Raw genomic sequence first — 24,054 nt, forward strand, 5'->3', positions numbered from 1 at the left:
TATTCTTTCAGTAGCAAGCATATTAGCTGGGAACCAGGTACAAACTTGCAACTTTAAATACCAACATGAAACCCAGGTTTTGGCACATGGATACACAGCTGAGTAATGAGGATGGAATGAAAATTTCTTTGTGTTAGACCTGATGTGATTCCTGAAAATCCTGGTGCATTTCTGGTGCTTTGCCTCTCTCCTAAAGTATCAAGGACTGTGCCATCAGCTTTGGCAAGGATGAACCAGATGTGATTGAAAGTAATGATGCTATTTGACAACATGCCTCCCTTTTCAGCTGTTTAAACCTTTATGCACCTCACAAAGGAACAAGTTTTGTCTTACCCAGGTATTGCCACACCATCATCAGATCGGGGAAATGTGGCACAGTGTCTGAAATGCAAGCTATGGGTGCCTTGAAGATGTCTTGTACCTCTTAATTTCAAAACAGGGTTTTCCACAACATGCAAATCTGTGTAATTTGTGTGCTTTCACCTAAGTTGGAAGAATACAGAAAGACAGAAAATTATGAAAAATCCATAGGTCTCATGCACACACTTCACTTCTTCAGATGTGACTATTTTTCAGAGTAAAATCGATAGTTTTCTTTGGAGAACTTTCAAGCAGTTCTAGTCACAAACCATGGCATCAGGTACTTCTAGTAGTGTCACTATTGTCTTCCCCATCCTTAGTCTTTTGTGTGTATGGAAATGCCGTATTCTCAATTACCTCCTACAAGGGAAAGAAAGGGGGAGCCTTCCTGCAGGTTCCCCCAGAGGAACGACCAGTGTTGTGATGGATCACGTGCATGGCTAAAAGTAGTGGCACTGGCATATGGTGGAGATCTGAGTTTCATGCTGCAATTAGCAGAGTGGGGTGTGGTGATACTATAATCTGAGAGCAACCAACACCCACACAGGGCATGTTTTGGCCTCCTGCTGTTGCTGTGCTGATGGGTACTGGCACTTAGGCCACCACGCCCTGTGGCCAATTCCAACATTATAGAGCCTTTGCCACTAATAAAACATAAATAATAATTTTGTAGAGAGAAAAACACCATGTTCTTGTCCCTCCTTGTTCAGGTGGGGATGGCTGGTGATGAGGGTTGCTGGAGGACATGGAAGAGCCTGGTCTGCTCTGGAGGGCAGCTTATTGATACCCCTCAGTGGAGCAGTGCTTATAGGGTCCAGCTGGTAACAAGGGAGGGGGCAATGTTACTCAAATGGGTTATTTCATGTTGCATAATCCTTTGTGAGCTGCGCTTGTGGGCTTGCTGCTGCTGTTCTTACTGTCCACAGGAAACTAATCTCAGGATGGATTTTTCTTCCTCTGTTGAAATTCTGCTGTTTCAGCAGCCCACTGACAGTCATTGTCTTTTATTTCCATATGTGAGCTGAAGCCAGAATCAGAAACATCCTACTTTGTCTCCAAACAATGGGGTTGGGATTTTTTTTGCATGATGACTTCGGCTTTTCAGCCGGTGTGCTGTGCCTCGCTTCTAGCTGTGGCCCATGGCTGGTGCTCAGCAGAAGCTGGAAAATACCCACAATGAATCCAGGCAGTTATGCAATGCTGCACATGAAGTAAAATTCCTTTCTAACCCCTGCAGGCGATCAGTTTACGCCCTGAATGATGAGATTTTGATTACCCTTATCTAAGCTACAAATACTGTTAACGGCCACGAAATCAGCTAGCTCTGGTAGGGCCCATCAAAGTGCAGATCTTGGTGGCCTTCCGAGCCTGCAAGTCCTTTGCAGCTCCATGGGATGTCAGGGTGGGAAGTCCTTTCACTGTGCAGCTGTTATTTGCTGAGGCCTTGTAGATCAAAACCCAGCTCCCGCCACTTCCAGCACAGCCACTTTTAATGAGCGAATACTGCCCTGGAAAGCGTTGACATCAGGATCGGCAGGCTGCTTCCCCCGAGCTGGCAGGGAGAGCTTGTTGCTTCCATGCTGGATCTCTCCTGAATGCAGAGGCTGGTTCCAGCATCCTGTCGCCCCAGCCCCACATGGTATTGCTTATAGCTCGGGGAGCAGTTTTGCTCTCTCAAGGAGCCCACTTCCCAGGGCAGCTTCATTCTTCTGCGAACAAAAGCTGTTGAGCTGTGGGGAGGCCCTTGGCTGGAAGGTGGGACCTTTCTGTGGGCCAGGCTGAGACTGCTGCCTCAGTCGAGGCTGGGTGGTATGTTAGATGCTCCCAGATGCATCTCTCCCTTGGTTTTCTGTCATATTTCGCATCAAGAAAGACAAATATTAAAAGCATCCAAGCCAGCAATGAGGCAGAACTCCTTTGTACCTTCAGCCTGGTAGGAGGGGAGAATTGATTAACTGGTAGGTTTTCAAGGCCAGGAGAGATCAATAGGACCAGTCAGCCCAGCGTGCTGTGCAAATCAGACCATAGATCATACTAGTGATTCCCACACCAAGCCTGTCTGAGAGATAGCATTGTTGTTTTGACTGGTGGGAGGATCTCTCACACCACAGGGATGAATACCAGTATAAGACCAGAGATGAATAGTCTGAAATAGGTGTGACCCAGAGGATAATGTGGCCTTCTGCATCTTAATATACCCATCTGTGAAATGCAAATAATAACAGGGGAACCTTGTAGGGATTCATTAGTGCTTTGAAGATGGCATGTGTTACACGCTGTTATTGTGATCTTCCAAAGTTAGCCTCATCCCTGCCTTTCAGACATACACCTCTCACGGTTGCTCACTTCCTGATTCATTTCCCCCTCCTCCCCAGCATCGTCAAGCCAAGTCAGCAGTGGCAGAGGCCTGTCCAGAAGAGTCAGCCACATGTCATGGTGGCTCATGGCCTAAGAAGGATTGCAAAGGCAAGGCTGGCTCGAGCACAGAATGCTGGAAGTTGCTGTGATTGTACTGCAGACGTGACGCGGGGACCTGGTGTGTGTCACGACCTTTCCGCGCTGGAGTTTGTGCAAATGACATGTAAGAGTCCATAACCAAAGATGCTTTTTGCAATTTTAGTGTTGATCGGAGCTAAAAGGTAGATTTGGGCAGGAAAGGACATGGTGACAAGGAAGGGCATGACTGATGAGATCCTGGGTCTGGAGGAGGATGCAGTAGGTGCTGGGTTTAGACAAAGCTGTTAGAGGCTCTCTGTGCAAAGAGGTTTATACAACTGCAGGTCCAAATTAAGCTCATCCTTATTCTTTCCCTTTGAAGCAGTGAGTCCACTTGACACACAGTTTTTTGTTGGTGAAGCTTACTGCCGTGCTCCAGACGTGCTTCTGAAACATTTTGCTGAAGCTCTGCGCACTCTAGGATGTGCAAGACTTGCTCTGCAACCGAAATTCTCAGAGGTGGATGGAGTCAGGAAATTCCTGTCATTCTCCTCCTGGCCTCTAGCAATTCACTCTCCTTTGTGATCCGCTCCAGAGGGAATAGTGCTCCAGGATGCTGAGAGTTAACACAACCAGCCATTGCAGCAATGCAGCCAGGTGGTGTGCTGCTGGGCTGAATTGCATACACAACAACAGGGTTGGAAATGAGAAGCTACTTGAAGGAAGTTTCACTGGGTCGGGCTGGTGGGTCTCAATTTTGGACTCATAAGGTTCATCCTACTCAAAGGAAGAGGACTGTGGTATAGATCTTGGGTGACTGTGCTGTAATTTGGATTTCAGAATGACTGAGACTTGCTTCCCTGGAGGTCTGGGCAGAGCTTGCCTGAGAGCTGTGGCAGCAGCAGGTATGAACAAGGGAGCGCTGAGGCACATAGCTATTGCAGTCTGGAAACTCAGACTCCGTTAGTTTGGGGCTGACTGGCTTGTTGGCTGATCAGCTACTGGATTTCAGCCATAGAAGTGGGTGCAAGCTAAAGAGGTTTGTCTGCTGTCATAAACCTTGTCTTGCATGGGATGTGTGCAGGTGAGGTGCCTCCCAAATTGTGCTGAGGAGATGGGTAAGACTCGTGGCTCTTGCAGCACGGGGTGGGTGAATAACCGGGTATCCCTGGAGGGGAGGAAATGGTACTGATGTTGTTGACAGAAAAGATGAGTCCTTTTCCAAGGCACTAAGCAAGGCAACAGGATGCAAAGAATGGGGACTCTCTCTGTGCGCAACACCCACATAGCTGCAGCCCAAAAGACTGTTAGCTTGCAATGTTAGTGTGGCAGCATGGTGCTCTACCCTTTATTTTCTATTTGAGAGCTGCAGATGAGCCCAAAGGAGCTGCAAGGGGCCTCTTGTGCTGAGAGGCTGATTAAAAATAGGAAAGTGCCTTTGAAGTCCTTCGGTTTTGAAATATCTCACTCTGGAGGTGCAACTCATATAGCACTACTGACGTTGAGAGCTCTGGACTCTGCTTCTCTGGGAAGCAAAATACCATCTACTCTACATTTCCTTTGCTAAATATGCCAAACAACCATGTCCCTTCTCGTTTAGCCCTGAGGGTTGCTGGTTTGAGAGAGATGTAGTGGTGGGCTGGAAAAGAAGTTTTAGAGAAACAAGCATCAGGTGTTGCTGTGGACAGAGTTGCTCTGAGAATGGAAGAAGGGAGGGAGGTAAAAAGCATGCCAATCAGGACAGAAAAGAATATCTCTGGTGGGAATAATGGGTAGCTCTATTAAACATTGGATTATTTCACTCCTCATGTTATTTCTTGCTGGGCATGAAGGAGTTTATTTCCCTGGAACGTGAGAGCAGCAGAGGGCAGGTGTCACAGGTTGCATGCCCTAGTGAGAAGGGGGTGCCTGGAGAGGTGACAGAGCACGAGCTGCCCAAGGGAGCACCCTGAGACCAGTGAGGCTGTGCTAAGGTGAGCTCGGCTGGTGCTCAGCAGGAAAAGCAAGGAGCCCTAGGCTCTGCAGGTGAGCAGGGCTAGCAGCTCATGGAATCGTGTGTTAGTTTTTCAGTTTGATCTGAGGACCCAGCAGCGGCACTGGGCAAAGTCCCCTTTTGTCACTGGGAGTCACAGTTACGGTGCTGGAGTCACAGAACTGATCGCAGGGATGTGGGGCTTCCTGTGGAAAACAAGAGGCAAACTTAGCGCTGCAAAGGGGACAGTCCCCGGCAGAATACCAAAGTAGATGAAATGTGGGCTTGTTCTTGTTGGGGTCACTTTGTTCTTATGTGGTGCCTTTAGAGATCTGAGCCAAAACACTGCATTGCTCTGGGGTGAGAATGGGGCACTGCTCCTGCTCCATGCTCTCAAACATGGAGCATGCCCTTGGAGCTGCTTGGGGTGGAGGCTGGCATCTGACCAGTGAGGAACTACCAAGGCAGAGAAGTTGAACAGTTATACTGTCAGGGACTGAAACATCCCCAGGTGATGCTGAACTCATCAGAAAGGAGGTGATTCCATATACAAAATGGGATAGTGCCATGTCATGAAAGGAAGGAAAATGATGAAAGGATAAGGCATTTAAATTATTTGTTTGTGAACTATTTGGCTGTTTATTGGACTCTTTCCTGAACTTTTTATGGGCTCTGAATGAGGAAGAGGTAAATGTCTCTGCCTGTGTCCTGCCCACGCTGGGGCTGTCCCAGTTTGATTGCTGTTCTGTTTTGTCCCTAGGATTCCTTACAGCCTGTTGGATTTCTGCCTCACAAGTTTGCCTAAATTTCACATTATTCTCCATCCCCATCCCCTGCATTTTCCCAGTTGCTCCTCCATGATTATTTTTATCCCATTCTCCAATTTTTCTAGCAGAGTGCGTAGGAAATTGGACTCTGTGAGAGCTGTCCTACCTAGCACCGTTTTATACGCTCTTTACTTCTCTTCTAAATTTGAAATGGAGAAAAGAACAAAAGGGTCTTTGCAGCATCTCTTGCTTCCAGCTGCTTTCCTCAATGGCACATCGCTCTTCAGATGTTTGGCATTATCTTTAAATCAAGATTAGCAAGGTGCTGTACCAAATTCATTGCTAAAAGATCAGGAACATCTCTTCTACAGCAGATTAGATCCTGCAATACAAAATCCCACAGAAATTAGTGGGTTGACTGGATTCCAGTGCAGGATGGAGACTTTATTGTGTAAATCCATCAATAAAGGCAATCAAGTGAGTCAGGCAAGGTTTGTTTAATACTCTTGCTGTCATCCTTCGTTATTGTGACTGGGTTTCCTCTTGTAAGTCAAGTACACAGGACCAAATCCTTCAAATCCTATGGCTTTGTAGGATTCTCCCCATCCCCTCACGTCACTTTTCATACCATTGATTGTTTTTATTATTTTTTTTTTTCAGGAGATTGTAATTATGTGGTAGTAATTAGAAGTAAATCTTTCTCTTTTTTGGAGAGATTTAGTACTGAAAGTGGCTCTGGCTTTGGTCTCGATGGACTTTTGGGGTATTCTGGCCTTCTCCCACACATTGGTGTGGGTTTGGCTGGTGGATGGGGTGCAAGGGTGCGAGGATGGGAGTGAGATGCAGCAGTCACAGGGTTGGTCTGGAGTTGGGGTCTGAGTCTCTTCCCTCTTCCTTGACCTGAGGTGTGTTGTCAGGGCTGCAATTTGTTCTCACTTGGCCAGTCTGACCGGGTGCAGGACCCACAGTACCTCCTTCAGGAATGAGGTGGTCAGCCAGCTGTCTGAAATCAGGGCGTTCTTTCACTTTATGGGAATGGAACTTTTAGTGGAAAAAACGATCTTTAAAATAAAACCCATCTAAAAATGCATCTCCCTTACTACCCTGTGACTGACTCATGGGAAGACACCTCAGTAGCCAAGAATGTCTTTTGTTTTTGTGCTCCAGAAAGGCTTCCAGCTCTATGTAGTTCTAAATTACTGTACATTTTGGCTTTTTCCATCATAGTTCTTTTCCAGTTTCTCCCAAGAATTTACTGAGACATGCTATATCAGGTTAGTTATTTTCTTTTCCTGTTGGTCTCCCCTCTAATTCCATGCCCAAATACGTGTACAGAAATGATGTCATGGTTCAGGGCAACACACAGCTCTTCCAATCTACCACTAAGCATCTGTGTGACCTCGGGCAGTTTCATTTTCCAAATTCACCACTGTGAACCTGCATATGACTTAATTTTTTGACTGGAAAAGCAACATTAGGGATGACCACATACCAAATTAGGACTTTCTACTCGTTTGGCTTTGGCTCCAGTTGTAAACAGTAGCAACTATTCTGATTTGGGAAACATGTGGCAGCAATTTATTATGAGAGTTTATACTTGAGCTGAGCTGCGTTGGCCTCTCTGGCCAAGTGCATACGTCATGCGAAAATGTTTTCTTCCTTCTTCAGATGGAGCTGACTTGCCTCTCTGGTGTGGCCTCTGCCTGCTTGCCTGTGTTCAAGTATCTTGCAGCTCTGGTCTGCTGGATTGCCATTTATCAACCTTCAAACCTTACAAATGACTTTTCTCTCCAAATTCTCCTATTCTTCCCAGTGAACAAGCTGCACAGCTTCTTCCTGTGTAAATCATATTCCAAAACTTTGACGTTAACCTTATTTTATTTTCTTGCATCTTCTGATAAACTCTGTCCCCTGGAACAACCACCTTCATTATTTCACCTTTTCTTTGGGAGAGACTTAAGCGAGGCCACTTTGCTGAACCCTTTAGCATCAATAACGTCACACCTCTGTGAGCACTGATCTGCTTGAGGAGCAGTATCTATATGGTCTGCCAGGTCCCAGGTGGGCTGAGGAAAGGTTTTTCACTAATAACACTGCCCTTTCTTCCAAAGATAATGGAGAAAAACAGGGAAGGGATGAATGAGGATCTTGCTATAAGGTTTTCTCGTTAACGCAGCACTATGTGAATTGTAGGAACAAATTCAAAGTCTTTCAACACTGCTTCAAGCCTGGTGTTTTTCAAACTTGCCTGGATGCTTACTATTTGGCTTCAAACTTAGGTGCTTTAATGAAAGCCAACGGACTTGCAGAGGTCTTGAGTGACCCTGTCTTCCTGTTGTCTGCTGAAAAAAATAATTAAAATAAACCCCTTTCAGCTATTTTGTTGAGATATGAAAAGCAATTAGTGGTATGCTCTGAAATACCTCTGTCTTATAAACCACCCTGAAGGTGGTAAGAATTCCCCCGGCCATGTGGGTAAAATGAAATGATCCATTTATAATTTTCTTACTTTGACAAAATGCAGGGAGTGACTCAAATATGTCCCATCCTTATGGAAATTAATTGTGTTAATGGGATGATTAGAATTTAAAGCTACTGTCATCAAACTGGTTTTTGCGGCTAATGATGGTTCTTGGGAAGATTATGTCATAACGAAGGCGGAGAATCTGCTCATCTATATATACGTGATCTGACCTGAGCCCTTTCTTTGGGTCTCATTGAGCAATGCACTAATAGAGTCAACACAGGCAAACAGTCGCCACCCTCACCATGAAAACAGAAGGTGCCTCGGTGGTCCTTGCTCTGGCATTTTTCTGCTTCTTCTCAGGTTAGTAAACTCTGTTCTTTGTGCTGAAATCTGGGCCTGGTACAGCACTTAAAGACAGCGAAATAGAGGATTAGAGAGCCCTTGCTCTTTAAAAGGAGCAACAGAAGACCTTTTTTTCTGTACCACTTATGGGATTGATTTTTATTTAACACATTCTTGATAATTGCTTTTTCTTTTGCACTTGAGAATGGTAAAGTTCCACCAATAGACGGAAATATATTTAGTAGGGTTAACAGTTTAAAAATAATAAAACAAACCCTAAAACCAATCACCCCAGTTGTTTATGTGGAAGAATACAAATTTCCAACCTGGCTGGACTTTCACGTAAAATGTTTAATTTTGAACAAAAGTATATTTTGGTGAATTCAGAAAAATAGGAATTTTTTGTCAAAGTTCTTGCTAGTGAATGCATTTTCATAGGGCTGCAGTAGAGAAACTTCAGCAGGAGTTCAGACTTGATGTAATGGTCTTTCACTTTGCTGCCCATTTATACTGAAAAAGAGCTGATGGAGGATTTTTTTGATGGTTCCCTGTGATGCCACAGATGATGCAAGAGAAAAGGATGAAATATATATTATACTTGCTCTAAATGGCTTAGTAGAAAGAAACATATCAGCGACTCATCTACTGACTCATTAATTTGGTAATTTATAAGAAATACTGCGAATGGAATGGGCCTTGAAAAGGAATTTGAAGGTTTGGATAAACAATGATATTATGGGCTGGCTCTAGTGTCCCAGTTTTATGTGAAGATGAAGAAAGCTAAAAGTATTTGTGTAAGGTTGATGCCACTACCAAGGCAGTGGAGTAGAATAATAGAGAAACTCTTATCAAACAATCCTTGAAATTGGGATTTTAATACTCTGAAAAGTAACACAGTGAAGGGGGGCACAAAAAAGGATTTGTTTTTGCATTTGAATCGCAAAAAAAAGCAATCTTCCAGAAAGTCTCTAATGCCCAGTCCTTTCTATCAATGTACAATAATGTATTGGATTAGTTTTTATTTAGAGGTATTTGAGTGGATTATGAAACTGCATCAAGTATTTTAATTAAAGGCTTTTGATTTTAAAAATTTCCTTTCAAAGACTTTGTATGGTTTCATTGTTTGTTTTTTTTTTTTTTTCTCCACAGATGTTGCCAGCCAAGCTTCGATTAAGGCGAGTCCAACCTTTTCTATTTTGGTTCTTCTTTTGTTTTGACAACTACGCTGCTTAATGCACGCTTTAAGCAAAGTCATTCAGACAAACTGTACTGAGAGATCACTCTGTTGTTCTAGGGCTGAAAACAGGGATTGAATTTCACCATGTTTAGAGACAACATGCTTATAATCAGCAATGGCTCTAGCTGACAGTGTGTGTTCAGATATGTGTTCAGCATAGTGCACCAAACTGCTCAGAGCTGGAAGTCTTATGGGATGAAGTTAGAAATGGCATGAGCTATATTTCTAATGATATTTGCTTCTGATTCAGCAGAAACCCCCCTTTTCTGAGTCTGATAATTAAAAGAATTAAGCAAAGTCCTTTGAGATTCAGAAAATGATCTGATTCAATGACCGAGAAGTCAGCTCTATTCATGTTTTAATCAAACAAGCTTGTCTCTCCCTAGCAAAGACCCATTTAGAAAATATAGTAGACAAAAAACAAAACTAAATGCTTCGTTCATTCTCCCTAACCTGCATCTCCAGTTCCCCAGCAGAAGAGGCAACTGGCTGATGCCACATGAGACAATGTTGGTGCTCCGCTCCCTGAGAAGATTGTACTTCTCTGTGGCTCATCCCTTGCACCCGAATCTCTCCTCACTCTGCTCTGGCCAATTCATTGCTTTCACATCCTGCTGGCACTTCTAGGGCTTTATTTGCTGCTCTTGAATTACTTTATAATATACAGTCCTCCCCTGCGGTGGGTAGCAATTTGCAGCTGTATGCAAATTAAATGTGTATTCCTTTTCTCATGAATAATGGCCCTTGCAGCGGGCTTTGAACTTTCTTCTTGTCTCTTCTGCCTCGGGAGCCACAAGAGGGGCTCCTGGCACAGCCTGTGGTGAGGGATGGGGGCAAGGAGTGTGGTAGCCACCCTGGTGTGGAAAGCTCATTGTTGTCCAGAGAACACGGACCACCCCAAAAATGAAATGTGAATGAACTGTCCTCAGGATCTCGATGGCCTCCGAGGGAACCCTCCGCTGACTACCCTCTTCCGCACGTTTCAGAATGAGTGCATGAAAATTTGGTCCCTCCTTCGCAGCGGCAAGTTTTCCTGCCCCACCAACAAGCAGCCCATCAACGGCCCGGATGGCAAGAGGGACCTCAACAAGTGCCTGATGTGCCAGAGGCTGCTGTGAGTATCGGCCGCTCGGCCCCTTTGGGTGCCTTCTCTCATCCCATAGCGAAGTGCCTGCTCCTGGGAGGCTCCATCTGAGTGCTGCAGCCCTGGGCCAGGCAGATCTGTCCATAGATTTTCAGCAAACCTGTGTGCCTGTTAGTGCTCTGGAGCTGATAGCACAGAGGGCAGGGGGGACAGGCTGTGAGGAACAAGCCCACGGGCGAGAAAAAAACACGTGGATTTCATTTCTTGTTCCTGTAGATGATGTTGAATGGGATGGAACACTTGGGTGTTAGGCAGAGAGAAAGGATGGCAAAATGCCACTGATGAGGAGATGCTAAATACCCTGAGCATGTCTCATGGGGCTGGAGCCCCGAGTCCTGGGCCATCCCGCTGCGTTGCACAACGGAGAGGTGGGGTTGGCAGGGCTGGCCTTTAATCACCCCTTATTTTGGTTTTACGTCTGAGGGCTGCATGCTGCTCTGTCGCTCACACCTCCCTTTCTTGCAGGGAAAGAGACTCAAAAAACAAAGGGAGTGGTGGAGAAGTGAACAGAGACGTGAGCTCCGGAGAGGTGAGGTGAAGCATCGCTACTTCTGGTGGGACACCAGCAGCGGGGCAATGCCGTGGCATGGCCTTGTCAGTCTCCAACCCACTCATTGTGTGCTTCCTTGCCTGCAGTCCCTATCAGGCAGTTACCAACACAGTGCATATGTTCTGTGTAGAGTGTAGGCTAAGGAAGATGTCTCCTGCTTATAAAGCACACTGCTGGCATTTGGCAAATAATTAATAGCAGTGGTGGTGCATGTGAGCTCTGACTAGGGCAGGGTGTGGGACAGGCTGGCTCTAATTGTGCCTTGTTTATCTTGTTGATGCACCTGGATGGTTTCTTTTTTACCCACAGCTGTTTTTCTAGACAGCATGTCTTTACATAGAGGGACTTGTTTTTTCCAGCCTTGGGTTTTCATTCTGTGTAGGAGAGAGTTGGTGTTCATCAGATAGCGTTGGTTACAGGGATTTAATTTTTTATACCTCCTGGTTAAGTAGGATAGCTTTCTTGCTCTGGTCTGTCCAGGTAATTGAAATGATTTGTAAAACATAGCTGATTGAAGGGAAATCTTTTTTAAACATCAGGCTTGCTAGTGTGTGGCAAAAGGACTGCTCCAGGGTGTCAGGCAGAGACCTACCCTGAATTTCGTTTTTCAGCCACAGATTCAGTGTGGCTTTTGGCAAGTAATTTTCTGGGCTTTCCTATCGGCAGATCTGGGATAAGCTGCAATACCGTCTCCTCCAAATGCACTGTGAGGGGAAAAAACTGTTACAGACCACATGGCAGATAACCTTAAAAGTGCTGCATAAAGGATCCTAAAGACTTGCACATAGCGTGTGCTGCTGGTGCTGCAGGCCTATTCGTGTGTCCCAAAAGCCATAGGAAAGCTGCTCAGAAGAAAGTAAAGGCCAGGCTGAAATGCTTAAGCAGGTTTTGCTACAAAAATATTGTTGTGGAAGAGTGCTTTGCTTAAATTAATACAGTGTCATTCTATGTAGAGGGTAAAAATGTCCCCCTATTTTTCCTTTGTGCCTGGAAGTGTGAGCTCTACAAGGATTTTTTTTTTAATGCCTGCAGCTTCATCCGTCTACTGTCCACTGCTTTTTAAAATTCTCGGTAGCGTGTTTACTCGCTAGCAATAGGAAAACTAACAAAATTGTTGCTTTTATACATAGAGCAGAACTTAGGTTCTTCAGGCAAGCTCTTGCATGTCTTCTCTATTAGAAGTAGAAATAAGACTACCCTGGATGGAGATGATAAATGTGCTCATCTAAGAATACAGATTTTTATGCTGCATGCTACAGTTTAAGAAATGGTGCATCAGGCAAACAATTTATGGTTTGCCAGTGAGTTTTATGCTTCAAGGAAACAAGTTGTGTTTGAAATGTAATTGATTGGATGCGTGATGCTTTGTGGATTTGTGGGAGATGCATTGCGGTTAGCATGTCTATGTGAAACCACGTTTCTGGCACTTCTACAGGATGAGTGCCGGGAGTTTCGGGATCTGTTCAAGAAAGGGAAACTTTCTTGTACAAGAGAGAATGACCCTGTCCGGGATTCCTCAGGGAAGCAGCACAGCAATAAGTGCATCATGTGTGCAGAGAAGTTGTGAGTAGAGAAAACCACTGTTTCTGTTACTGGGGCTCCCTGGAGCAATATTTCTTCACTTTCTCATCCTGTTTCTCTTTCAGCAAAAGGGAGAATGAGCATAAAGCAACTACAACCAGAGGAAGAAATGATAAGGTGAGATTTAAGTATTAGGTCAATAGACAACTCTTTTGGATTTTCATTCAAGATAAAGAGGCAGCATTACTGTACTCAGTTGCTCTGTCTCTACTGATTTCACTTGGAGATCCACTTTGCTTTCCCTGCTTGTTTCTTGTTGATGCTCTTAATCCTCTGAGTAAATAGTTTCTGTTCGAATGTTATGGTCTATCTCACTGACCCACAGATCTAATGACACAGACAAATCCCATGAGAATAAAAAGTGTGCTGTACTGTCCTGACATCTGGCAAAGGATGGGGAAGCCAGTGCTACTGAAGGTGTTAATTAGGTTAAAAAGAAAAGCTGGGTGAAAAGCTTTAAATCTGTGCTCTGAGATGCTCCAAAGATCATTATGTTGTGGGAGGAGAGCTCAGCCCTGTGCAGTCTCTAGGGTAGCTCAGTTTTTAGCTTTCCCCATTGGAAACTTTGCTCTCATAATGCAGCCACTGTGGTGTTGTGCACTGATGCTTTCCTGGTGAAAGCAATTCAGTAACGAAAAAAAGAGGTACTTATCGATGCTTACCTTTTGATTTCTGCCATACTGGGGACTAGTGCGGTCCCCTTAAGCCTCAGTCTTGGGGATAATCCTGTTTTAGTGCTTTTCCTAATGACATTGGCACAAAAAAATGGAAGTGTGAGTGAAACTTGCTGATGGCAAAGCTGGGAGGCAGCATCAGCAGAGAAGGATCAGCAGATCACTCAGGACTAATTGGATAGTGCTGAGGCCTGGAGCAATAGAAACAAGATAAAATGTAATAACAGAGTGCAAGATCACACAGGCAGTGATTAACGAGAATTCCTGCTCATCAATTAGAAATGACAAAGGATAAGAAAGCCCTGCATTTATTAGTGGGTCAAGGATGCGACAGACCCATGAAAAAGGCAAATTTATGTCTCAGCAAGGCTTTTGCAGCAGAGGTCAGGCTGTGAACAAAGCTCCAGAAATACTGGCTCAAAGGGAGAGAGTTTGAGAGAGGCTGCTAGGGGAAAAGCAGATCAGTCTCTGAGGCAACAGCAGGCCCAGGGGTCACCTGGAGCTTGGTTCACCTGGTGTCAGGTTGGGCCTCTGCTCCCCACAGCTGGTTTGGCACTAGGAAGGTGTGGGTTTGTGTGCTCTGAGTGTTTTGCTTGGTGGCTGCCAGTGGCAGTCCAGTAGCAAAGCTGAGGAGTGGGAGGCTGAGGGATCTGGGGTGTGCTGCTGGGGAAATCCTCCCTGGGCACAGACAACTGGTGACTTCTAGGCAAAGGAGGAGGCACTGACCTGCTAAGGACCTTAATGCAAGCTGGCCAAAACCTCTTGTGTACTAAGTGAGCAGAAAATAGCAAATGTTAAAAACTATTTGTAAGATGTAAGTGGGATCTAGGTATGCATCTTCAATATCTGTTATTTGGCATCAGCTGTTGCAGGATCTCCAGTAGCTGAAATTGGAGGGACCAAATGCTTCCCTCCAAGTTACATAATGGGGGCAAATTAGCATGGTTTCTGTGCAGTGACGTTCAGCAGGGAACAAATTAATCATCTTCTCTCCAAACAGCCTTCCACAGCTCAGGGACTTTTAAGGATGTTTGCATTGTGCTTTTGTCCCAGAGTGTGGTTGGTGGTGGAGGGTAGTACTGCTTTGTACATGGAATTATCTAAGCTAAGATCTGGGATAAAAGCTGTAGCTGTGTGCTAAGGATGGTGGGAGAAGTGGGATGGCTTTGTTACCTATCGGCCACATCACTGGCGTGCTTTGGATAGCCCAACACGGAGCACAATAATTAGTCAGGCTGTAGTAGAAAACTCCTGACACGTGCTGTGCAGGCAGAAGCACCCATCATTTTTCTGACTCACTCTGTTTATATACTAAGTGGCTGATACTGCACACCCTCTTCTCTCGTTCGCACCCAGCCTTCCCTGTGATGCATTTGTGATGGTTCAGTGCTTTCCTGGCAGGAAACCCCAGGTTTCTAAGAATCAGGTCAACAAGGCAGGGAGGACGGGTTGCCCTAACCGCTGCCCTCCTTCCACAGGATGACTGCAGTGAGTATCGCTCCCAGTTCGAGGCTGGAGGACGGCTGTCCTGCACGCGGGAGAACGACCCTGTTCGGGATTCCTCTGGCAAGCAGCATACCAACAAGTGTCTCATGTGTGCAGAGAAGTTGTGAGTATAGCTTCCAGCAACGGCAGAGGAAAACCTCGTGCTGTGAAACTGCAGCTTCTGCACCTGGGTGACGCCTGGGGGAGTCCTGAATCCCAGTTGCCCTCCGAGAGATGCTCTTGCCGTAGGGCTTTGGCTATTGCCCCTCTTTCTACCTCCCTTTTGGTGAGAAGGGCCCAAGGGCAGGTGAGAAGCAGCGGGGAGTAGAAGAGAAGCAGGGTTGATAGAGGGCAACCCCTTCCCCAGGGGCTGTCGGCCGCGGGTAGCTCCCGAGGAGTTTCCCATGCGTGTACTTTGCCTTCCAGATGCTCTCTCTCTACTCCCATAGAGCATATGCAGAAGCAGCCCTGATATGAAAGCAGCCACCTGGACCCAGGATGTAGCGTACAGTGGGAATGGTGAGGAGAAGGGAGAAGGTTTAGGGGAGGGAATTAGGAGCAGGGCCACCAGGAACAGGGTCTGTGGATGGGGAGCTGGTGCCTGATGGCATGACATGGGTTTGTGGGGCAGCCCCAGGTCCTGGTGGCACTTGCACTGCCATAGCGCTCCCTCTTTTCTTGTATCTTCTTCTTCAGCAAAAAAGAAGCCCAAAGAGGAGGCCAGTCTGGTGGAACTGCCCAGCGCAACAAACCGCTCACTGCAGAGTGTGCAAACCAGGTGAGACCGAGCTCAAAGCCTCCCCTGAGCTCAGGGAAGGGGCTGGGGGGTTCTGAGGGATCCTTGTGGCCAGGGACCGCCAGGGACAGCCTGTGGTGACCCTAGGGCTCAGGATGCTGGACCCAGCTGATGGTGGGGGAGAAGCAGGTTCTATTGCAAGCCCTGCAGTGGGATGGATGTGTGTGAACATACAAAAAGTGGCCAGGTTTGGACCTGGCAGAACAGGCCCTTTTGCTGTCCTGGTGGCGTGATGCTACATGGGAGATAAAGGGAAGGTTTGGGATCTCCATGGTTCTGCCAGATCATTTGGTGGGAATGAAACCCTGTATGGAGCAAGCTTCAGAGCTGCTTCTTCAGGAAGAGCCCCACAGTTCCCTGGGTCTGGGAGGAGGATGGGGCAGGACAGGAGCTGATTTAACTTCCTGCATCCCTGCTCATATGAAAGACTTTTCTGTTTCTGGTTGACAAATGTGCTCCTGCCCCTTTTGCAGAAGAGCTGCAGTGGCTCAGGGTCTCAGGGCGTGAACAACAGACGGCCCTTCTCCACGAACAGAGGGTGAGCATGGCAGCCTGGCCCCACAAATCCTGGCACCAGTTTCTGCCCCCTTCCACACGTGTGGTGTGCTTTCTCCTAGGGGTGGTTTGGAGGTTAATCAGGGTGGGAGCGGTTCAGCTGCACCCAAGAGCACCACCTGGGATGGAGAAGTGAGAGCTGAGGTTCTCAGCACAGCACTCATCAGTGATGGGGAAGCTAGACATAGAGCAGGGCACGTTTCTTGTGCAACCCTTGCTCCTTTTTAAAGGCATTCTTGCTGCTCCTGTACACAAAGCAGTGATTGCTGTGCTCAAAATCTCTCAAGACAGCTTGCCCAGCAAAGCCTGCCTCCTGGCAGCCAGCCCTGCTGCTTGGCCCCAGCACATCCTCAACTGCTGGCTGGGAGGCAGTGCCTGATGCCCCACATGCTCTCTGGGCACTGGTCAGTCCCCCTGGATTTTAGGGCTGCCAGGCTTGAGCAGGGATCAGTTGCTGCTTTTTCAATGCTTTTGCTGAGGAGCTCTGAGATTTCTTGGTTTTGGCTGCTGCAGTCCCTTCGTTTCCCCCAGCGCAGCAGTGTCAGCGGGCAGACAGGGTGTAGAGCCCTCTCTGTAGCAGCAATTGCTGTAGAAAGCTGGTTCCCTGGCTCTCCTGGGATAATCTCTGTAATGGGGACCTGCTGCTGACTTCCACGCAGACAGGTGGGGGGGGGAGTCCTGTTGCAGGGACTGCCTGTGCTGTATGGCAAGCCAAGCTCCCTGTTAAAAAAGTGACGAATAATGGCAATGGACATTAAATTGATCTAGTTAAGCCCCCAGGGTGGTAATGTGGCTGGGCTGAGTGCAGGGCACGGTTTTGGTACATGGCCAGGGGCTGCTTGACCTCCTCTGCCTTGGCACAAGCAGCTCTGTGGGGACTGGTGGGGAGGGTGGGTCTGCACTGGGCTCCCAATGCACTGCAGGGGCTGTGCCATGAGCAGCTTCTGTGCTCTTTCTCCCTGCCAGCCCGCAAGGAAACTCAGCCCAGAGCGGTAGGGACTGCAGCCCGGCGCCTGGCCGCACAGGACAGCGTGGAGGCCCCGACACCTACCAGCCGGTACGCCCAGCTCCCTTTCTCAGCAGCTCCTCCTGTTCTCAACATCACCCCGAAACCTCACGCTGGGACCTGTGTGCTCGAAAGGGCTTGAGTTGGGTGGCAAAGTCTGTACCCTGCTGCTGTCCCTTGGCACAGGAGGGGTGTGAGGCTGGATGTGGCCATTTGGGAGCCTCTAAGGCCAGTTCTGCTGCTGGAATTGGTTTGTTATAGGCGTATGTCAGGTATGGGGGTGGTGGTGGTGGCCTGGAGCTCAGGGAAGTGATGGTGGTGTCCCCCCTGAGTGCTGAGAAGATATCGAGTCAAAGACCCTGAGCAGGGTTGGGGCTGACCAGGGGACAAGGACAAGGCTGACACAGGGAGGGAGCGCTGGAGGAGGGCACACAGAGCCATAGGTAATGACTGCATGGAGTAACGTGGGAGGAAGAAGGGGGTGTGTGCTCTCCCTGTCTCCGCAAAAAGAAAATGCATTAGTTTCAATGAAGCTAAAGTGGAAATTATGAAACTAATAAGAGAAAATAAGTTACTATAAAAAGGATGACTAACCTGTGGATCTTGCTGTCACAGGGTGTTGCCAAGAGCTAGGGTGATTAAAAAAAAATGACCTGCCACTTATAGTCAATGCAGCAATTTAAATAACATTTTGGAAAGGATAGGAAATGCTTTTCTGTGGGGCTGGAAGGACCTGATTATGGACTCCCCTAACTCTCTGAACCCTCTGTCACTGACTGCTATTAGAAAAAAGACACCTGAACCAGCTCCTGTTTTTTTTTTTCTATTCTGGTATGGCAGTTTTAATGCATTCCAGAGGAAGCATCAGGCATAATAACACCAGTCTGCTTCAGGGCTTAGTGGTATTTCCTGGTAGCTCCAGAGGAGGAGCAGATGCTGATCAGCCTGACTGACGAGAGGTGATTCAGAGAGCAAACCTGCCCCTCTCCTCTCTCCAGGGCCATCTGTGGGGTTTGTCACAGGGAGCTCCAGTTCCCAGAGCTGAAGAAGGGGCAGCACTCGATGCTGGTCCCTGTGTGATGTGGGGCTGCCGGCGAGGTGGTGGTGGCACACGCGTGGGTCGCACCACAGGCAGCCGTGTCTGATGCGTAGGAAGGCATCTGGCAGGGAATTGCAAAGGTCAGCGCTGTCTGTCTTCACGTCATCGTTGATTACCCAGATGAGGGAGGAAGCAGCACATTAATGAAATTAGCAAGTGACGTTTAACCAGAGGGTGTTGCTGCAGCACCCCGATATCACCGAACCCACTGTGCCGCCCAGCAAGAAGCCTTCCTTCTGCACGGTGCTTCCCCCTCTGTAGTGCTGTTGACTCCAGAGAGGCAATAAATGATCTCTTTGTGCCAAATGGCACAGGGACAGGAGGTGAGATGCCCTCCCTGTCCTGGCTGCAGATCTCCTCCGATTGCGCCATTTGCAGTCATTGCGACACATGTGTATAGGACCTGGAGAAAGAAAGGGGATGGGAACACGTTAGTCACTCCTTTGTCTTGGACTTTTTTTCAGCTCCTGGTGCAGAGGTGGACAGTAAGGCTGGGAAAGGGTCTATGTGTGAGGGAGCAGGCTGCAGGATCTCTGATGAAACTTGCCATGACTCTGCAAACGTCTGTGCTGGTGTGCTTGTAGGATAATGACCTAAGCATGAGAGGTCTTGTTCTTTCTGCTCTGAGTTTTTCCTGGCTGTGCCACGTGTGCTTTGTAGGAAAAACTGTGTTTAGATGCTTCTGCTGTCATGCTTAAGAAGAAACAGGAGGGCACACTTAGTCATAGCTGTTCATACGTGCTTGCGTCTCCTCATTCCATGGGTGTCAAGTCGCACAGTGTTGCACCACCCTCAGGCGGCTGGACTCCTTCATCAAGGATTTTCCTTCATTTTTGGCAATGAGTGTCTGCTGTCTTGCAGAAGAAACAGGCATGAAAGCCCTAATAAAGAAGGATTAGGGACAGGTAGCAGAATTTTTTTGTATTCTCATGGTTCCTCAGAGAAGTAAATGTGCCCTGGACCAAAGTGTCAGGGCAGATCAGACGAGCAGCTCTAGGTCTGTGCCTGGCAGGGGTGCTCTGGCCCCCAGATTTTGGCTGCTTGGTCCAACAGGAGGTGTTACCTCTTTGCAAACCTGGCTTTGCCAAAGGTGTGATGGATATGCCGCAGGGCAGAGGGGCCTCAGGGCAATGCCTGGCTTGTGAGCACTGTTAAGTAGCATAAAGGAGGGTCTTGCAAGAGAACCAGCACCAAATGTGATTTCTTTCTCTCTTCAGCTGGACTGTGATCGAATTCTGCACGGGGTAAAGGGTGGAAGGATTTTCTGCAACAAATCCTCACAACCCGTCTGTGGCACTGATGGGAAAACATACAAAAATGAATGTGACTTGTGTTCAGCTGCCATGTGAGTAGGCGGAGAGATTTCAGTAATACAGGGCCATCCACCATTCCCGAGTGTCTTTTGCAGCACAGTGTTTGTTTTGATACATCATGACTCACTATCAAGTGTGTCCTTGGTGCCTTGCTGTTAAGCAAACATAGATCAAAATGCTTGAGATTAATCTGATGACAGCTAATTAAGATACACAACTTTCCAGAGTCCCCTGTTCCCCTTCTACCCGATCATAAGATTGCTTGGGGAGTAATAAATGCCATCAAATTGGAAGTAGCATCAAAGTATTAAGGAGTCCACAGAGGACCATCATGCCGATGGCAGAGAGCTGTGGCATTGCAAGTGAATAATAAGCAGTGTCTTGTCCTCCCATTGCAGGAGAGCGTCAGTCTACATCACAGTAAACTATCGAGGTGAATGCCGAAACCCTGTCCCTGAAATGGTAAGCAGCGTGTCACTGTCAGGCTGGGAGAGCATCAGTCTTTTATTTTCCCTTGTGAAAGTCCTCTGCTGGCACTGTGTGAGCTTTTGGGGCCCTGATCCATGTTTGTGGTGGAGAGGTTGTCGAGACAGAGTGAAAAATAAGAAGCTGTGGCCATTGGTGACGACCTGGCCTGCTGTGCTCACCTAGCAAGAGCCAGGAGTCCACATGTTGACCTTCTAGGCAGGTTAATTAACAGGTTAACTGAACTAACAGGTTAGCTGAACTAACGGCTTAATTAAAACCATGCTCTGGGGATGCACTTCTGCCATGTGGCACAACAAGCTAGGGAGTTAGGCTCAGAGGGGCAACAGAGCCCCCTATCTCCTCCTTTTTTTTCCTTTCTTTCTGTCCTTGCTGGAGTGGGTGGTTGGGAGCTGGAGAAAATGGCCACCCAAAATGCCTCCCTGCTGTGGCACCCTCATTCCAGGTTGTGTGCTGGGGTCCCAGCCTGCACACTGTGTCTGTGGTGAAAGCACCAGAGCCTTGGGAGTGGGGTGCTCATGTTCAAGATGCATTCAGATAGGTTCAGACTTGGATTTAACTGAGGCATGATCCCCGTATTTTTATCTAGACCATATGGTAGGACAGTGACACAACATCTGGGAAACCATCTGGCTTTTTTCCTGAGACTTTGGTGATACCAAAAAGTCCAGAATTGCATAAACCATAGAAGCCTCATTTCCCAAATAAAATCCATGAAGACGGTTGGGAAGTGAAAATTGTTCATGAGGTGACGTACTTTTGGGAAAGGTCTTGAACCTTGTGTGATTTTCCCCCTAGCAGATGACTCAAAGACTTCTCAGTAGCAGCTCAACAGCCCTCAGAGCTTTGTTCTACAGCCAAGGTCTCTTGATTTGCGTGTCCTGGGTGTGCAGGACTGATCTTAGTGTTGGCATGAATTCTTGAGAAAATGAATATTCATCCCTAGGGAAATGTTGATATTTGTTCCCACTCTAAACCTGGAGCGAATCAAAATATCAAGACACACTGACAAGTTGTATAAATTTTTGGATGTGAACTTTGGCTTCTTAATATGAATTTGCTATTGATGTTTCTGTAGGCAAAACAGTATCACCCTTGGAATAAAGGGCTTTATAATGCAAAACAGCCATCACAGGGGTTTTACCCTCCTTTGCTCAGAGCCAGGATGCCTGTAGATCCCCAACATGTTAAAAGTGAAGCATCCCAGCTTGTATTCTTCTGTGAAACAGCATAATGCTCTCAACACCATTTAAATCTGAAGAAACTATAGTGCAGAGAAAAATTTTGCCTGTGATTGTAGTGGAGGTCTCTGGGTCTCGCCCGTCATTGTGATGAAGTCAGTGTTGGCTCCTGTACACTGGGAGTGGAGGCACTACGCAAACCTGCCAGGGGCTTTGCTCACATTGCTGGGGATGGCCAGGACTGGGTGTACCATGGCAACTGAAAAACACAGAGGATCCCCTCTGAGCTGTGTCTGGATTGGGATTCCTTACCATTTTGTGCTTTACCAAGCTGTGCTAAGCTTTCAAGTCTTTGCAATTAGAGGAATACGCCATATACTGAAAGTCAGACAATTTTAGCTATGTTAAAATTATTCCAAGGAGGGTTGGAAGCAATTAAAAGGAAAATGATAAGATTTTCCACTGAAAAAGGCCAAAACACCCCTCTGAACAATGAGTTATTCTTTCCTTATGTATATTGTGTCACTTGAAGAATCAGATTGGAAATTGATGGAAGCTCATTTCCTTAGGAAACCTCTTGTGTCCATCAAAGACTTCCCTTATTTTTCAGTTGGAAGCTTATGAAAAATACCCTGATCAATGTTATTCTTCACCACTGAAATTCATGGTAATATGTGTTTTAATGCGTGAAGACCCAGGTACTTGCTACTTGCTACAAAAACCTGGAGACCAGCTCCAGCCGTGCCTTCATAAGAAATGGTTTTAGACAGCTGCAATATGCAGAATGAAAATGCAAAGGACCAAAGTTGTCTTTAAACTTCAGAAAAGATAATATTACATTTTTAGTAGCAATTTTCCTTGCGTTTTATTTTGAAATTAGCTGTGGAGGTGCTGTGTTGCCTGACAAAATGTGTGTCCAAGCTGCCTGATCTCTTCCCAGCTCAGTGCCTGCAGCCACTCCTGCCAGCAGAGCTCCTGCTGAATTTCCAGGAGTTGCTGGCAACGCTCCCTTGATGTTGGCTAGATTGCCATCAGGGAGGGGTGGCTGTAGGAAGGGATGGGAGCAGTGTGGTTTGAGAGAGATCCAACATTAAAGGGTACATCTGGACAGTGTGCACTGATGTGGTGGAAAACCTTCCTGCAGAGAGAGCCCTGGGGCTGTCTGGCATCAGGGCTCCTGCCTTCCATGCAAGGTCTGTGCCATAACCAAATTCCTTTGATCTGGTTCTGCTTTAGTGCAGAGTAGCTGAGCCCAGGGCTTAGATATTTTTTTAGCAGACCAGCTGGCCACTATGTCCTGCTATGCTGTGTCATGTGGGTTTATTAATTGTAGATCTTTCCAGAATGTTTCGCTTTTAATGCTCTCTTGCAATTCAATTTCTTGTTCAAAGGCTTTCTCCTCTTTCTCCTAAATCTCCCATGCACTAGACACCAGCCTGCCCATATTAGTTAGCAGGCCAGGCAAAAAGGGGATGTCCATTTTTAATTTGTTTCCTAAAGAACAAACAGACAAATTCCAGGTTTTCAACAGGCTACTCCATTTATTTACAGTGCTCTTTTTGTCATGCCTCTCTTTAAGAAGGCAGAAGAAGGAGGAAAAAAAAAACAACAAGCAGGACCTTTCTCTGCTAGATAGTGGGTATGGAAAGCACCTAGCTTCAGGCTGAAATTTGTCGTGTTTTCTAGTCTGGCAGTGACCCAACTTGCCTACCACAGTGCCACACTCTGCCCCAGCTGAATTGTGCAGCCTCTGAGCAGGCCGGAGGGGCTGTCATGCAGATCCTAATGCTCTGCCAGTGTAACAACGGTGTTGTGCTTGGGGATGAGCTTATTGCTTGCTCTTTTTTTTCCAGAAGTAATGGAGTTCAGACTGCCAGCAAATACCAGGGATCAGCTGTGACCAAAGGTACAGAGAAACAGTAATTTACTCCCTTTTGGCCAGCCTGTCCTCTGGGGGTGGCATGTCACAAGGGTTTGGGTGTCAAACCTTGCCTGGGCAGGTGGCAGGGCTGGGGCAAAGGGCTCTGCAATGTGCTCTTTCCCCCTCACCACAGCCTGGGAGCAAGGTGTGGGTCCTTTGCAGAATCAGAGGGGTGAAGGGAAGCCCCTGCCAAGGGGGCTGAGCCCATGGGAGTGTGCAGACTTCATGAGGACTTCCCAGTGCCTGCAGTGGTGGGCTCTGCCCATTCCCTAGCTGTCCCTGCAGGGGCGAGAGGATGCTGGCAGAACTTATTGCTGTTGTCCCCCCATCACAAGGAGGCAGGGATGGCACGGGGTCCTTGAGAGTATCCCAGCTTGGAGCTTTCCTGGTGGTCCTTACAGGTCCTTTGCCTTCTGGGGCTGCAGTAATAAACTGCCTCTCCCTGTCTCCCTAGGGCAAGTAAAGGAAGAGTTGACGTCAAGCATCAGGGGAGCTGCGGAGTTCCCAGCGCTGTTGGAGTCACCTTTGTCCCCTTCTGCAGCAAATGGGCCTGTCCTTGCTCAGGTGGAGGGCGAAGAGTTGTGGGGACCCAGCGGTGGCTTCCCAAGTTGGCCCCACGCGTGCTGTTGCGGTTGCTGCTCGGCTCGGGCTCTGCCACCTCGCTGTGTCTTAGCGTGCTTCT

At 47.3% G+C, this 24,054-nt stretch overlaps 1 protein-coding gene across 1 annotated transcript; it reads left to right on the top strand.

Moving 5' to 3' along the window:
• Window positions 1–3,021: 3,021 nt before the first annotated feature.
• Window positions 3,022–23,358, top strand: LOC309883710 (serine protease inhibitor Kazal-type 5-like; the record flags this gene model as incomplete). Its single annotated transcript, XM_082771999.1, has 9 exons — window positions 3,022–3,075; window positions 10,568–10,695; window positions 11,191–11,254; window positions 12,711–12,838; window positions 12,922–12,973; window positions 15,009–15,139; window positions 15,712–15,793; window positions 20,183–20,246; window positions 23,305–23,358. The coding sequence occupies 8 exons, from the start codon at window positions 3,022–3,024 to the stop codon at window positions 20,219–20,221; spliced, it is 678 nt and encodes a 225-aa protein (XP_082628125.1). The 3' UTR covers window positions 20,222–20,246; window positions 23,305–23,358.
• Between the last annotated feature and the right edge of the window lie 696 nt (window positions 23,359–24,054).

This window comes from Aythya marila (genome assembly GCF_965140915.1).
Source record: "Aythya marila genome assembly, chromosome: 14".
Classification (NCBI taxonomy): domain Eukaryota; kingdom Metazoa; phylum Chordata; class Aves; order Anseriformes; family Anatidae; genus Aythya; species Aythya marila.